The sequence below is a fragment of the Stomoxys calcitrans genome, chromosome 1 (genome assembly GCF_963082655.1).
Source record: "Stomoxys calcitrans chromosome 1, idStoCalc2.1, whole genome shotgun sequence".
NCBI lineage: Eukaryota > Metazoa > Arthropoda > Insecta > Diptera > Muscidae > Stomoxys > Stomoxys calcitrans.
The window spans coordinates 55208107-55225809 of NC_081552.1; the positions used below are offsets into that span (position 1 = coordinate 55208107).

General features: G+C 37.8%; 1 protein-coding gene across 2 annotated transcripts in view; it reads left to right on the top strand.

The window, feature by feature from the left end:
- The window catches only part of LOC106094068 (uncharacterized), a 73772-nt gene extending 57153 nt beyond the window's left edge, over window positions 1–16619 (top strand). For both annotated transcript variants that reach the window (XM_059360098.1, XM_013261240.2), the window contains exon 5: window positions 15291–16619. In XM_059360098.1, the coding sequence (XP_059216081.1) occupies window positions 15291–16029 (739 nt within the window). In that variant the 3' untranslated portion in view covers window positions 16030–16619. The remainder of the gene's footprint in view (window positions 1–15290) is intronic.
- The last annotated feature ends 1084 nt before the right edge of the window (window positions 16620–17703 follow it).

Genomic DNA, 17703 nt, shown 5'->3' on the forward strand with positions numbered 1-17703 from the left:
TGCCTTGGCAATTACGCCGTATGGAGCATTCCACTATCCGCAACCTGTAGACGTGCCCGGTAGCTCGCAGCTAAGCTTCTCGTGACAGCATTGAACACCACACAGATCAGGCCTTTATGGTCCAGCCGGCGTGGTGTTCACAGCTATCCCGTGCCGGGCGGATATAGCCGTCCGATTTGGACTAATATTGCAATAATGTGGTCATTTGTTAGCCGATTCTCTCAAAATTTGCTTATGACTCTAAACATCACTGCTAAATCAGTTCAGATTTGGATAAAGCTCCCATATACATATCGTCCGATTTTCACTTCTAGAGCTACTGCAAGCGCATTTATTGACCAATCTTTCCAAAATTTTGCACAACGCTTACCTAGACGACTACCACAATATCTTGGTTTGATCGAAATCGGTTTAGATTTAGATATATATGTTCGTCCGATTTTTAGTAATTGGCAACAATATTGTCTTTTTGTTAACCGATTATCACAAAAATTGGCATATATACTCATTACTCTTTTATAACTGTTGACATTTTTGTTAAATTTTATAAAAATCGGATAGATATTACTTATTTGCTCGAAATTTGATACGGATAAAATATCCCATCGTAATAGGTTCAGAATTAGAAATAGCTCCCAATTGCCACTTATAGGGTTGGTATTATATAGTCGGCACCTTCAGACTTTTGTCTTTCCTTACTGGTTTTTTGTTCGTATTTCGTTATTCAGGATTATTTGTAAGCTAAACTATAATTTACTCTTACTAAATTTCCCACTCTTACTAAATTAAAGAACAGGGGATTAAAGTTTAAGCTCAATGATAAGAGGCCTCCTTTTTTATGCCGAGAAGTTTTAACATGGCAGAATACCTTACAAATGTAGCTAGCATTAGTAAGAGGATAACTGTTGGAAATGAAGATTGTACTTTAAATAAATAAACTTTGTTATAATGTATGGTAGTATGCTATGAAATATTAGTTATGAAAACTACCCTTTGTATGTATATTGAAAAATAAAATTTTTCATTCGTTTGCTTGTTTTTGAATATAAAACACGTCTTTTAACAGGTTATGGGCCTGAACGCGTAAAATAATTGAAGTGTGATTTGTAAGATACGTTATTACTTACTAGCAATGGCAACGAATAATACTGCTATAGAAAAGCTGCATGGAAATGAAAATTTCGAAGATTGGAAGTTTGCCGTAATGGCATATTTTCAAATGAAGAATCTATGGAAGTCTATAGAGGGAACCGAGAGCAAAGAGGAGAAAAATATTCAAGCCCGAGCAGAGCTAATTATGCTGGTGGACAAATGTGTGTATCCACATATTCGAGAGTGCAAGAATGCTAAAGAAATATGGGATACTTTGAATCAAGTCTTTGCCGATTCTGGTTTGGTACGAAGAGTCAGTCTTATCCAGAGGTTCTGTTCTGCAAAACTCAATAATTTTGCGTCCGTGGATGGGTATGTAAATGATATATTGACGAGTGCACATAAGCTTAGAAGTGCTGGCTTGAAATTGGATGAAGAATGGGTTGGTTCAATGATGCTGGCTGGTCTTCCTGAGGAATATAAACCAATGATAATGGGCATTCAAAGTTCTGGAATGAAAATCACAGGAGATTCTATTAAGCTAAAACTTTTACAGGACGTGCGCATCCAAAATGATGAAAATTTAGCACTCAATAGTCGTCAGAAGCAAAAACCAAAGGGTCCAAAATGTTTTAATTGCCAAAAATTTGGACATATTGCTGCTAAGTGCCCAAACAAAAATACCACAAAGAAAAAGTCAAATGCAATGATTGGTTCCTTTTCGGTAAGTAGTGCCGGAAAAGAGAACTGGTATTTTGATTCTGGAGCATCGGCTCATATGTCGTCCAATGAGGCATTGTTTAATGGTAATATTGAACCAAAAGTAGCTGAGGTGACAGTTGCAAATAATTCCAAGATGATGGTAAAAGGAGTTGGAAATATAGATTTGCCTACAATTGCGAACAGGGAGTCTGTTGAGCTCAATGATGTACTGTTTGTTCCAGAATTATGTCTAAACCTTTTGTCAGTATCGAAAATAGTACAAAAGGGACACGAAGTTCGTTTCACTAATAATGGCTGTAAGGTTATCACCAATGACAAGGAAGTTATTGCTACTGGAAATCATGTGAATGGTATGTTTCAATTAAAAACTTCGAATCATAAGGCTTTAGCAGGAAAGGCTCAAGAAAATCAAGTTCAGATGTGGCACAAGCGTTTTGGGCATGTGAATAATGACATTTTGAAGAAAATGGCTTCTGGAGCTGTTGATGGAATTTGCTTTGAACCTTGTAACTTCGAGTGTGTTACATGCTATAAAGGGAAATTTGCAAGATATCCTTTTTATGAAACAACCAATCGTACAACTGACCTCCTGGAGTTGATTCACAGTGACGTTTGTGGTCCAATGGAATGTCCATCCTTTGCGGGCTCACAATACATGCTAATTTTTGTTGACGACTTTTCATCGAAAATTTTTGTTTATTTTTTAAAGAAGAAAAGTGAAGTCTCTGAGAAGTTTTTGGAGTTCAAAAATCAAGTCGAAAATGAGACTGGTAAAAGAATTAAAGCATTTAGAAGTGACAATGGATCCGAGTTCTGCAATGCTAAAATGAAAAGCATCATGGTGCAAAATGGAATTCAACATCAGACCACGGTGCCGTTCACACCGCAACAAAATGGTAAGTCAGAGAGAATGAATCGTTCCATCATTGAGAAAACCAGATGCCTTCTTATTGATTCAAAACTACCAAAAACTTTCTGGGCTGAGGCTGCAAATACTGCAGTTTATTTAATAAACCGAACTCCATGTAAGCGCCAAAATTTCCTTAGTCCTTATGAAACATGGTATGGGAGAAAACCAAATTTGAAGAATTTGAAAGTGTTTGGATGCAAGGCCGTTGTTCAAGTCCCAAAGCAGAAACGCAAAAAGTTGGATCCAAAAGGCAAAGAAGTGATTTTCGTTGGCTATTCACAACATCCGAATTCGTATAGGTTTTTTGATCCTAAAACTGGAAATGTTTCATTGAGCAGGGATGTGAAATTTCTGGAATCTGAATTCTTAGATGACCCAAAGAGGGAAAGTGATATTATATTTTACAAAATAGATTTCGGATGCGATTCAGTGGGGGAAGAAGATCCTAACATTCGCGAAGCGGATGGTCAAGAGAATGAGGACATTTCTGATCAAATTTCTGAAGATGAGTTTAAGGAATGTGTGGATAACCGTTCATCTGATGACAGTAGAACCGCATCTCCGAAATTAAGAAGATCGTCTAGGACTATGAAGCCTAATCCAAAGTATGCGCAAGTAAGTCTCATAGAATGTTCTGAGGAACCCAAAAATATGAGAGAAGCTTTAAAATGTGTTGATAGAGAACATTGGAAAAAGGCTATATCAGACGAACTAAATGCACTTGTTGAAAATGGAACCTGGGAAATTGTTGATTTACCACCAGGAAGGAATGCAATTGATAGCAAATGGACGTTCAAAATAAAACGAAATTCTAACGGTGAAATCGAGCGTTACAAAGCCAGACTTGTGGCAAAAGGATATTCACAAAAGGAAGGAATTGATTATAGCGAAACGTTCTCACCAGTTGTGAGATATTCATCCATTCGACTTCTTCTCAGCCTGGCCGTTCGTCATGACTTGGACATAGATCAAATGGATGTTGTGACAGCGTTTCTTCAGAGTGAACTAAAAGAAGAAATTTACATGAAAATCCCAGAAGGTTGCAAATCGGACACACGTAAGGTATGTCACTTAAAGAAATCCATATATGGTTTAAAACAGGCGAGTAGAGTTTGGAATAGAAAGTTAGATGAAACTCTGAAGAAAATTGGTCTCACACAATCCAAAACAGAGCCATGCATCTATTTCAAAACTCAAAACGGAGCGAAAACGTACGTGGCAATTTACGTCGATGACATTTTGATATTTTCAAATAATCAAAGAAGTAAAGAGTACATAAAAGAAAGACTCTCAAAATGTTTTAAGATGAAGGACTTAGGTCCAGCCCACTATATTTTAGGAATGAAATTAACACGGGATCGTGAGAATGGAAAGCTATGGTTGAATCAGAATTCATACATTGAAGATATGCTGAAAAAGTTCAACATGGATCAATGCAACCCAATTTCGACTCCAATTGACATCAACCAGAAAATTACCAAGAATATGTGTCCTACCACAGAAGATGAAATAAACGAAATGAAAACCATACCGTATCAAGAAGCAGTCGGAAGCATAATGTATGCAGCGCAGGTGACAAGGCCAGATATTGGATATGCAGTGGGGGTGCTTTCACGATTTAATAAAAATTATGGTAAAGCACACTGGCAAGCTGTAAAAAGAATTTTCCGATACCTTAAGGCGACAAGTCATTATGCACTGCAATTCAGTAAAGATGGATCTAGTCAAATAGATGGATTTGCTGATGCTGATTGGGCTGGTGATGTGGATGACAGAAAGTCAACCACTGGTTATGTTTTTAAATTTCAAAATGGGCCAATATCGTGGAATTCAAAGAAGCAACAGACTACAGCTCTTTCTACCACCGAAGCTGAATACATGGCATTATCAACTTCAGCACAAGAAGCAATGTGGCTTAAATCCTTGCTCACAGAACTTGATGAAATTCACTCCATTGAAATCAAATGCGATAATAAGAGTGCTATTTGTTTATCACATAATAATACATTTCATGCTCGCTCAAAGCACATCGACATTCGTCATCACTTCGTTAGAGAATTAATTGAAGAAGACCAAATTAAGATTGCTTACATTCAAACTAGAGATATGGTGGCAGACATACTGACGAAAGGATTGCCGGCTCCCAAACATATCCATTGTTGCAATTTACTTGGCTTTAAAGACCAATCTAATGGGGGTGTTGGAAATGAAGATTGTACTTTAAATAAATAAACTTTGTTATAATGTATGGTAGTATGCTATGAAATATTAGTTATGAAAACTACCCTTTGTATGTATATTGAAAAATAAAATTTTTCATTCGTTTGCTTGTTTTTGAATATAAAACACGTCTTTTAACAATAACCACAGCTGAAAATTTTGTTGATGTTAATGCCGGGATTTGAACCCAGGCGTTCGGCGTCGTAGACGGACATGTTAACCTCTGCGCCACGGTGGCCTCTAAACGATGATATACTAGGTGATGTTATGTATTATGCTTGTACGTGTTAGTTTATATATTTTGTTATACTCACCACCAAAGGATGTTATATCCACCACCCTAATCTAATCATTCCCTTTGTAACACCTTGAAATATTGATCTGGGGCGCCATAAAGTATATATATTCTTGATCGTCTGAGTCGATCTAGCCATGTCCGTCTGTCGAAATCACGATAGCAGTCGAACGAATTAAAATATCCGCTTGAAATTTTGAACAGATACTTCTTATTAATGTGAGATTGCCAATGGGCCATATCGGTTCAGAATTGGATATAGCTCCCATAATTTGACTTCTTGAGCCCCTGGAAGGCGCAATTTTTATCCGATTTGGCTGAAATTTTGCACTAAGTGTTCTGTTAAGTCTTCCAATAACTGTGCCAAGTACAATTTAAATCGGTCAACAACCTAATATAGCTCCAATGAAAGACGATCTCCCGATTTGATTTCTTGAGCCCATTGAAGCCGCATTTGTTTTCCGATTAGGCTGAAATTTTGCACTAAGTTTTTCGATTGAACTTCCAACAACTGTGCCAAGTACGGTCCAAATCTGTCCATAACTTGATATAACTCCCGTGTAAACCGATCTCCCTGATAGTCTTCTACGGCCCCTAGATGCTTTAATTTGTCCTGACTTGGCAGAAATTTGGTACGCAAAACACACAGATGTCTTCAAGTATCTTTGTTTGTGGACATTTTTTACAAAATCCATGCTGGTAAACTTAGCCCCTTTTTTCGTTTGTTTCTCTTTCGAGACGATCTCGATGATCGGAGATTTTCTTTGCAAATGAAAAAGGAAAGCCAGAGATCGCAACACACACCAACCACTATGGGTCCTGTTTCGCCTTTGTTTGAAGACTTTTGAACCATATTAGGTGTGATGGCTTCAAGGGCCGTACGTTGCTATATTGCATTTGTATTGGATTTATTGCGAAAACGCCACGCTCAACAACCCTGTCTATTAGCTGTACTTTTTCCCAATGCATGTGTTTTTCGTGTAATGACAGATTTTTTGTCGGCAACAGTTATACTACTTCCATGGTATGTACATGTTTCTGTGCATCTGTTGGAAATTGTATTGATGGCTTCGAAGGCTAGACAACAGCAATGGCTCTCGCGTTCGAAGCCATCAATAGAACTTGTAATTGTCACGGGGTATTTCGGGGGTGGGATGGCCTCCCAGACACTTGGCCTTAAAGTAAATAAAATCTTCGTGCTCCACTTTCAAATACATTTTATATGAGCCCCATTTTGGCATGATCGGTAAATAAGTTATGTTTAAGGGAGGAGTGGACCCCTGGGAATTTGTTCCTAAAATGAGTATCAATTTCGTACTCTACTCCGAAATAGCTTTTACATAATCTATTTGAGTGCCAAACACATGGCTCTTTAATTGGATATCAAATTCGTTTTTTTCTTGGGCCCAATATTGTCGTGATTGGTCTATATATCCATTTGTCGGGATTTGGGTGGTCACCGAGGCACCCGAGCCCAACAACAGAAACCATGTTTTGTTTTTGGTGACTGTAAGAGTGAAAAAAATTTTTGAACGAATCGCAGTACCATTCTCTGAGATCTGTTTTTTTTGTAAATTAGGGTAATGAGAAGTGCTTTTTAGCGGAGGGATGGCACCTCAAATATCCATTTTTAATTTGTGCTTCACTACCAAATCCCTTTAATTTGAGCCCCTAATTGCCATGGTCGGTAAATGTGAACCATTTGGAGGGTATTTTGGGGATGGAGCGCCCACCGGCACTTTGAACTGCAAATAGATATGAAATTCGTTCTTTACTCCTAAATACCGTTGATTTGAGCTCCATATTGCCATCGTTGGAAATTAAGTTCAGTTAAGGGTGCTTTAGGGCGTGCCCCCAAACACTTGGGTCCATAATTGGATATCAGATTTGTTTTCTGCTCTCAAACACCTTTCATTTTTGTCCCTTATTGTCATAAGGGGTCAATGGACCTATTTATCGTATTTTTAAGAGAAAAAGCGCCACCTAGACCTGAACGCAAATTTTAATATCATATTCGTAATCTATTTGCCAATACCTTTCATTTGAGTCCCATAAAACCATGGTCGGCGTATGTGCCCATTTGGGGGGGGGTGACCTCCCATTACTTGGAACTAATTTTATATGCCATATTTGTAATCTACTGCCAAATACTTTTTATTTGAGTCCCGTATTGACATGAACGTGGAATATATCTGCAAAGATGAGTTTTGGGGTTGGGGGGCCCGCTGGTTACTTGGACCCAACATTTTAATACGATCTTCGTTTTCTAGTCTCTAATACCTTTTATTTTATACCCATACTATCTGGACCGGGCCCGCTCCGCTGCGCCTTCTTTTACATTTTATGGAACAAAATTTCCCTTGGAATATTTATTTTCGACAATTAAAGAGCTTTTAGTGAAATACCATGCTACGAAAATAGTATATCGCTTGACAAACATTTTAACAATATAAGTACCTTTATATGATCTCTATTGGTCTACGAATTTAAGTTTGGATATAAGGTGTACTCCATTCTTAAAATACTTTATTTCAGCCCGATATTCTCATGATGTCTGATTTAGGGGTGTTTTCGAGGATGAGGTGGTCCCCCAGACACTTAGCCCTGAAAAAATATCAGCATCGTGCTCTTTTCTCAAATGCCATTTATTTAGACCCCATATTGCCATTGGTTTTGAGGGGAGTTTACAGGATGAGGCGTCCCCCAAACACCTGGTCCCGAAATTGGTTATCAAATTCGTTTTCTAATCTCAAATACGTTTCATTTGAGCCACATATTAGCATGGTCGAACAATTTTTACTCTTGGGGGGGTGTTTTCTAATCTCAAATACGTTTCATTTGAGCCACATATTAGCATGGTCGAACAATTTTTACTCTTGGGGGGGTGTTTTCTAATCTCAAATACGTTTCATTTGAGCCACATATTAGCATGGTCGAACAATTTTTACTCTTTGGTGGATGTTTTGGGGAAGGGGTGATGCCTTTAATACATGGTCCTACATTTGGATATCAAATTCGTATTCTACTCCCAAATACCTTTACTTGAGCCCCATAATGCCGTGGTCAGTAAAAAATTGCTGTTTGTGGGGCATTTTGGGAAAGGGGTAAACTCCTAGAAAATTGGTCCCGAAAGTGGTTATCAATTCTAGTTCTACCCCCCAATTCCTTTCAATTAAACCCAACATTGACATGGTCAGTAAATATACCCGATTTAGGGGTGTTTTGGGGAGTGGGTGGTCCCCCAATCACTAAGCCCTGAAAATATAACAGCAACGTGCTCTATTCTCATATATTTGAACCCCATATTGCCATTGGCCTCAAAATTGGATATCAAATTCGTTTTCTAATCTCAAATACCATTCACTTAAACCCCTTATTGTGAATATGAATATCGAGCTCCATTGTCTTGAAAACCCAAATTTGCTTGGTATGGTGGTGGAACGTCCCGTAGACAGTTGGTCCCGAATGTTGATGTCAGATTCATATCCTACTACCAAATACCTATCATTTGAGCTCCTCGGCAAACATGACCGGTTTGGGGGGTGTTTTGGGGGATGGGGCGATGAAAATATATATTAAATTCATATTCTTCTCTAAAATACCTCTTATTTGAGCTTCATATTGCAATGGTCAGCAAATACTTCCTATTTGGTGGTGCTATGGGGGTGGGGTGGCCTCATAGACAGTTTTCCCGAACATTGATATCAGCTTCACTTTCAAAGACCTTTCATTTGAGCCCCGTATTGCTATGGTCGTAAATTTGTCTTCTTTGGGGAATGTTCTCGGAGAGGCCCCTCAAACACTTGGTCCCAAATCTGGATATCAGATTCGTATTCTACACTCAAATACTTTTTATTTAAGCCCCATATTGCCATGGTCAGTAAATAAGTCCTGTTTGGGGGGTGTTTTGGGGAAGGAGTGGACCCCCAGAAACGTTTTCCCAAATTTGCATATCAGATTCGTATTTTATTCGCAATTAGCTTTCATTTGAGCCCCATATTGCCATGGTGGATAAATATGTCCGATTTAGGGGTGTTCGGGATGATTATGCACCATCAGTGAAAATTTCAAGAAAATCGGTTCAGCCGTTTCTGAGTCTATAAGAAACACACAAACAACAAACCTACAAACAAACACAAATTGATTTTTATATATAAGATTGTGCCTATCGGCCAACTTTTAATTTTGGGGTGTGTTTTTGGGGAATGAGGCCTCCCCAATGGGGCCTCGCTCCCATCCGATATCAAAAAATTATATAGCATACGTTTCCTTCCAGACCAACCTACAAATTCTGTGAAAATTTTAAGAAAATCGGTTCAGCCGTTTTTGATTCCACGGAACAAACAAACAAACCGAGTCCCATATAGATACAATTGGTTTATGTCCCCATTTGGGGTGTTTTCGGGGGGTTGGTGTGACCCCCTATTCTTCAATCTGATTTTGCATTTCGAATTTGTTATCTACTCCCGAATACCTTTTATTTGAACCCCATATTGATATGAACATTCAATTTGTCTGCTTGGAGGAATTTTAGTGTTAGGGTGACTTCCTGGGTACTTAGACGTAATACCATATTCGTATTCTACTCTTCAATACCTTTTATTTGATACCCATATTGTCATTATCGGTCCACATTTGATTTTGGGTGGTGTTTTTGGGGTAACGGGGGAGCTTCCGCCCCCTTTCGATATCAACAAATTATAAAGCCTATTCCTTCCTCCTGCCCATACCCGCAATCTACTCCCGAATACCATTCATTTGAGTCTTATATTGTACCGATCGGTACACTCTTATTTTTGGGTTGTACTTTTGGGGTAAGGCGGAGGGTCCGCCCCCTTCCGATATCAAAACATTATTTAACCTATGTTTCCTTCCAGACCAACCTACATAATCTGTAAAAATTTCAAGATAATCTGTTCGTCCATTTTTGAGTCTATACGGAACAAACAAACAAACACAAATAGATTTTTATATTTAAAAAGATATGTATTTATAAACACCAATTTGTTGCGTTTGGCATTCATCCATTCTATTTGTTCACATCGAAATTTTTCACAATACATTTGTTTAACTTTAAAGTTATTACTTTGTGTCTGTATGTGATAGAAACTAGACATATATTTAACTCATTCGCACTTCTTTCGCATTACATATGTGTGAAAGGGAACACAATATAGTTTTGGTCAATACACCATTTATACTATTAACTAAAAATTTAATTCGTACAATTAAAAATATGTTCAACGTATGCCCTATTCAACAATCACTTGTCGCGAATCTCTATATCAATATAAAAGCAATTAACACCTTGTTTGAAAAAATTTTTGTAAGTCAATACCATTTTGGGTCCTATATTGGGAGGCCTTAAACTACTCACCGTTTCAAATTTCAGCGAAACCGGTTAAAAAATAAAGTTTTTATTGGCAGATCGGTCTATATGGCAGCTATATCTAAATATAGTCCGATCCAAGCCATATTTATGTCAGATGTCGGCAGGCTTAAATTAACACACTGTTTCAGCGAAATCGAATAATAAATAAAGCTTTTATGGGCTTCAGACCCTTTATCGGCAGATCAGTATATATAGCAGCTATATCTGAATATAGTCCGATCTGAACCATATTTGGGTCAGATGTCGGGAAGCCTTAATCTACTCACAGTTTCAAATTTCAGCGGCAGATCGGTCTATCTGTGCCAAATTTTAGCTCAATATCTTAATTTTTGAAGGCTGTAGAGTGATTACAACAGACGGACGGACAGACGTACCGACACACGGACGTCGTTAAATCGTCTTAGAATTTTACGACAATCCGAAATATATATACTTTGTAGGGTCGGAAATTGATATTTCAGTATGTTGCAAACGGAATGACTAAATAAATATACCCGCTATCCTACGCTGGAGGAAAGAAAAAATTCAGCACATTGTTGTTTTATACTTGTTTTATAAAGGGTGATTTTTTTGAGGTTAGGATTTTCATGCATTAGTATTTGACAGATCACGTGGGATTTCAGACATGGTGTCAAAGAGAAAGATGCTCAGTATGCTTTGACATTTCATCATGAATAGACTTACTAACCAGCAACGCTTGCAAATCATTGAATTTTATTACCAAAATCAGTGTTCGGTTCGAAATGTGTTCATTCACCGTTACGTTGCGTCCAACAGCATCTTTGAAAAAATACGGTCCAATGATTCCACCAGCGTACAAACCACACCAAACAGTGCATTTTTCGGGATGCATGGGCAGTTCTTGAACGGCTTCTGGTTGCTCTTCACTCCAAATGCGGCAATTTTGCTTATTTACGTAGCCATTCAACCAGAAATGAGCCTCATCGCTGAACGGTGAATGAACACATTTCGAACCGAACACTGATTTTGGTAATAAAATTCAATGATTTGCAAGCGTTGCTCGTTAGTAAGTCTATTCATGATGAAATGTCAAAGCATACTGAGCATCTTTCTCTTTGACACCATGTCTGAAATCCCACGTGATCTGTCAAATACTAATGCATGAAAATCCTAACCTCAAAAAAATCACCCTTTATAAGATTATCTTGAGAATGACCGCCAAAGAGTGGGTGAAATATTGAAGAATAAATGAAAATTTAAATAAAAAAAATATGTTAAAGCGTGCTTAGTTCGGCCGGGGCGAATCTTATATACCCTCCACCATGTATCGTATATGTCAATTCCTTTGGTCGATATCTCTTTATATGCAAACAAAGGATAATGGATAAGAATTGCTATGCTTTTTGAGCTATACCAAGTTATGAACCAATTAGGGGCCATACTTGGTTTGGCTATTGGAGACCAAAGTGGAATTCATTGTGCAAAATTTCAGACAAATCGGATGAAAATCGCGGCTTTTAAGGGCTTAAAAAGTCAAATTGGGAGATTAGTGTATATGGGAGCTGCATTAGGTTCTTGATCACGGATATATATACTTTATGGGTCCTAGATCAATATTTCGAGGTGTTACAAACGGAATGACTAGATTCTATGGTGGTGGGTACTTCTTGCAAATTTTCAGCCATATCGGATAATAATAGCGTCCTCTGGATACTCACGAAATCAAAATTCGAGATCGGATTATATGGGAGCTATATCAGGTTATGAACCGATGTGAATCATACTTGGCGCAGTTGTTAAAAGTTAGAATAAAAAACTTCGTGCAATTATTATCCGCCAAATCGGATAATAATTGCGCCCTCTAGAGGCTCAAGAAATCAAGATCTGTGATCGGTTTATATGGCAGCTATATCAAAACATGGACCAATAGAACCAATTTACAATCCCAACCAACTCATACTAATAGGAAGTATTCGTGCAATATTTCAAGCGCCTCGCAAAGTTATCGACATACAGACGGACGGACAGGGCTTAATCGACTTAGAATGTCAAGACGATCGATATGTTACAAACGGAATGACGACATTAGTATACCCCCCATCCAATGGTGGAGGGTATAACAATGACCTTGAGCTTGAATTAAAATAAATATTTGAGTTTTCATGGATTTTCAATTACTATGGCTTTATTGGGAAATAAAAGGGATAACTATTAAATAGGTTTAGAAACAGGTATTGATGTCACAAAAAAAGGCAAGCCAAAAGAAGGGGTCAAATTGCTGTCGCACAAAGGTAACGAAGTTCTAGACTGAATACCAGTGGCATGGACCCACGTGTTCTTAAAATTTGCATAAATAATTAAATTAAAATCAAATTTTCTGCTTATTTATCGTTCGAGACAAAGGAAAAGGAAAGTCAGAGATCGCAACACATACCAACCACTATGGGACGGGTTTTGTAATTTGGTTTAGAATTACTCATCAGCCATATTAGATATGAAGGCTTCAAGGGCCGTACGTTGTTATGTTATACTTAAACTGAATTTATTGCAAAAACGCCCCTATGATCTAAATACCACATTAACCACGCTCGACAACCCTGTTAGCTGTACTCTTCCCAATGCATGTTTTTTGTGTAATTTCAGATTTTTATATCCGCCATCATAGGATAGGGGGTATTCATTTTGTCATTTCGTTTGCAACACTTCGAAATATCAATTTCCGACCCTACAAAATATATATATTTCGGATCGTCGTAAAATTCTAAGACGATTTAACGATGTCGGTGTGTCCCTCCGGCTATCCGTCCGTCTGTTGTATTCATTCTACAGCCTTCGAAAATTGAGATATTGGGCTGAAATTTGATACGTCTTTTCGATGCGCGCTGGTTAAGTTCTTGAACGGGCCAAATCGGACCATATTTGGACATAGATGGTGTTTAGACCAATCTGTCCATAAATGCTTTATTTTTATCCGATTTCGCTGAAATTTTAAACAGTGAGTACTTTAAGGCCTTCCGACATCTGATCCAAATATGGTCGGAATATATTTAGATATAGCTGCCATATAGACCGATCTCCCGATAAAGGTGACATTTAAAACAGTGAGTTATTTTAAGCCTCCCGACATCTGTCCTAAATATGGTCTAGATCGGACTATATTTAGATATAGCTGCTATATAGACCGATCTCCCAATAAATGGTCTGAATCCCATAAAAGCTTTATTTTTTCCGATTTCGCTGAAATGTGAAGCATTGGATGGTTTTAGGCTTTCCAACATCCGACCTAAATATGGTTCAGATTAGACTATATTCAGATATAGCTGTCATATAGACCGATTTGCCGCTAAAGGGTCTGAATCCCATAAAAGCTTTATTTATTACCCTATTTCGCTGAAATTTGAAACAGTGACTTATCTTAAGCCTCCTGTCATCCAACCCAAATATGGTCAGATCGGACTATGTTTAGATATAGATCCCATATAGACCGATCTGCCGATTAGGGGTCTGAAGCCCATAAAAGCCTTTTCTATTAACTGATTTCGCTGAAATTTGAAATAGCGAGTTGTTTTGAGCCTCCCGATAATCGACCTTAATATGGTTCAGATCGGACTATATTTAGATATAACGGTACAGATTTGGTTATAGGTGCCATATAGAACGATCTTTCGTTTTAAAATCTTGGCCCTATAAAAAGCGCATTTATTATTCGATTTCGTTGAAATTTGTCTTAGTGACTTATGTTAGGCTTTTCGACATCCGTGTCCTATATGGTTCAGATCGGTTTATATTTAGATATAGCTGCCAAAAAGACCAATATTTTGTTCTACAAAATTGTACAGTCACTTATATTTATTAGACAACTCAATGTCCGTGCCGAATTTGGATGCATAAGTTATCCTATTTTCACCGGATTGTGACAAAAGGGGGTTAACATATACACCCGAGGTGGTGGGTATCCAAAGTTCGGCCCGGCCTTTTTACTTGTTTATCTTCACAAATTACAATACTCCCATGGTACACCCATGATTCTGTACATCCTTTGGAAATTGTATTGGTGCCTTCGAACACTATACAACGGCAACGGCACTCGTTGTTGCTCCGTGTGCCCAGGTTCGAATCACGGACAGGCTCTGGGGATTTTTTTCATTTTCAAGTTTTTTGCCTGTTAGGGCGAAGATCATTAAATTTTACAATTTTTGTTTGTTTCTCTTTTGAGAGGAGCTCAATGAACGAAGATTTTTGCAAATGGAAAAGGAAAGCCGGAGATCGCATCACATACTAACCACAATGGGACGTAATTTCGTAATTTGGTTTAGAATTACTCATCAGCCATATTAGGTATGAAGGCTTCAAGGGCCGTACGTTGTTATGTTGTACTTATATTGAATTTATTGCAAAGACGCCTCTGATATAAATACCACATTAATCATGCTCGATAATCCTGTCTATAAGCTGTACTTTTTCCAATGCGTGTGTTTTTGTGTAATGGCAGATTTTTTGTCTAAACAAATTACACTATTCTCATGGCATATACTTGATTCTGTGCATCTGTTGGAAGTTGCATTGATGGCTTCGAACGCTAGACAAAGGCAACGGCTCTAGCTCCGTTTACTCAGGTTTTCATTTTCTATGCAGTCAATTTCTCATGATTCTAAAGTTGTTTGCTTTGTTTCATAAATTTTTTCTCTTTTGTCTAGGTATGCCTGTAACGTCTGCTCCCATGTGTCTCGCAGCAAGGATGCCCTACGAAAACATGTCTCTTACCGACATCCAGGTGCTCCATCACCTTGTGAAACAGAAGCCAGAAGGAAAAGGGCTAATAAACTGCTAGCTTCTACTATAAATGCCGCCGCAGCAGCCGCCTCAGCATCTTCGCCCAATGCTGACGACCTAAAGTCCACCACTATGCCCAATACCCCTCCAGCTCTGCAGCAATCCTTTCAAAATGCCACAGCTGCCTTTAGCTCCGTGGAAAGAATGTGCAGCGAACAATTGTCTTCATCGCCACAACAGCAATTAACAGCAGCGCAATTAAACTCGGCTTACCATCAAATGTTTTTGCCAAATCAGTTTCATTTGGCAGCAGCCAATGCTGTGGTACAACAACACTTAAGGGAGAATCAACAAAGTCCCACAACATCTACCCCGACAACAATGACGCCCACGACAACACCAACCAAAGAGTTGACAACCAGCAACAGTTCAATAAGCTTTACACCCACAGGCATGGGTAATGTGGCCAACAATTCGCGGACACCCAGCTCACCTTTGACGGTGGATGAAACAAAAAGTAACCTTGCAACAAAACAAACAACACCAGTATCAAGTGCACCTAACCAAACACCGGAATCAACGACACCATCAACTACCTTAAATGCTTTGAGTGAATTAAAAGTAGAGCGTAGGAAGAGTCCCTTAATGAGCGCAAGTCCCTAAAAAGGCTATTGCTGTTTACTTTGTACGCCCAGAGAAACTATTGGGGAGATCATAATTTTAGATTTATATAATTTATGAGTTTTTGTTTCCTTATTTTTGTTTTGGAAACCATCCCATTGTTAGTCCCGACTGTGATATATATATTTTTTTTTTTTTTGCTAAAAAAAAGTCATCTCCCACCATTGTTTAACCTAGACTATTGAATAATTTGGAATTCCTTTTCATAATGATGGAGTGATTCAAATATGAATCAGACCATATCCATTTCTCATCTTTTTCTTACATATTGGAGGCTTAAACCACATACATATTCACATACAATGCACATAACTTCTATCACAAATAGTTCAATACTCATACTCTTCTAAGTATACGTAATTTTATATGGTCCTTTTAGTTCGTTGCGTTGTCTTTTCTTCTCTATCCACTTTCACGATCATCTTCTCTACACACTCTCCTAGACTAGTTTCAAATAGTTTTAAGTAAAAAATAAATATTTTTTATACACAACACAACCAACACACACTATGCACACAAAAGACAAATTTATACTTACAATTTTAAAGAATTAATGAAAAGTTGTTTATAATAAAAAATAAACGCCTATGTTTGAAAATAAAAAAAAATATATATATAATTACATGACTCAGTTTTGAAGAATTGGTAAGGATTTTGAAAGCCATACTGCAGAAAAATGGTTTGGTGGTTTTGGTTGGGAAAAAAGTGCGTAAAAAATTTTAAAACCAATACTTTTTTTATTTTTATAAAATGGGACCGTGCAATACCTCGGTGACTAGATCGGGAGATCGGTTTATATGGGAGCTATATTGAAATCTGAACCGATATGGCCCATTTGCAATCCCCAACGGCCTACATCAATAGTTAATAGCTGTGCTAAATTTTAAGGGGTTAGCTTTACGCGTTCGACCGCTATCGTGATTTCGAGGTGTTACAAACGGAATGACTAGTTAAGTTTACCCTCATCCTATGGGGGTGGGTATAAAAAGTGTAACACTATGAGAGGGTTGGGGCGACATTTGCAAAATGCTGTCCCGTAACATTAGTATTTCTTTTTTCTCAGAATCGAAATCACCATAAAGGGTGGAACTATGTTCATTTGAGTAAAAAAATTTCAGAAACCCTTTTTTCACTTATTGAAACAGAGATGCCGTATTGGAAACTTTAGTGATTTTGACAATTAAAACATCTTTTTTCGTAAAAATGCACCTGGCAGCTTAAGGTAACAGTCAAATAAACATATGTTTCATTAATTATTACAAAAAAAAATAAATCTGCAAAATCAGTAATAAAAAAAACATGATTCTCATATAAGATTTGACGGTTTCAAACTAAGATGCCATTGAAACAAAAGCCATAGCTGAAGTCAGGCAAATGATCCAGAATCCGAAGCCTGGAGAGAATATCGTACACATTAGCAAAGGTAAGTGGGGTGTTAAATTATTACTTTTCAAATTTTTTATTTTAATATTTTTTGCATAGGAGTCCGCTGAATTTGCTGCTCTACTTTCACAGGCCAAGTTGGCCGTTATTGTACATGGAAAAATCAATGCCGATAAAACAACTGGCGACAACCTCGTTCTCTGAGAGAATACCAAGTGACTGAGGTAAAGGGCACTGCTACACCCCAGCGCCAGGATAACAATGTTGATTTTG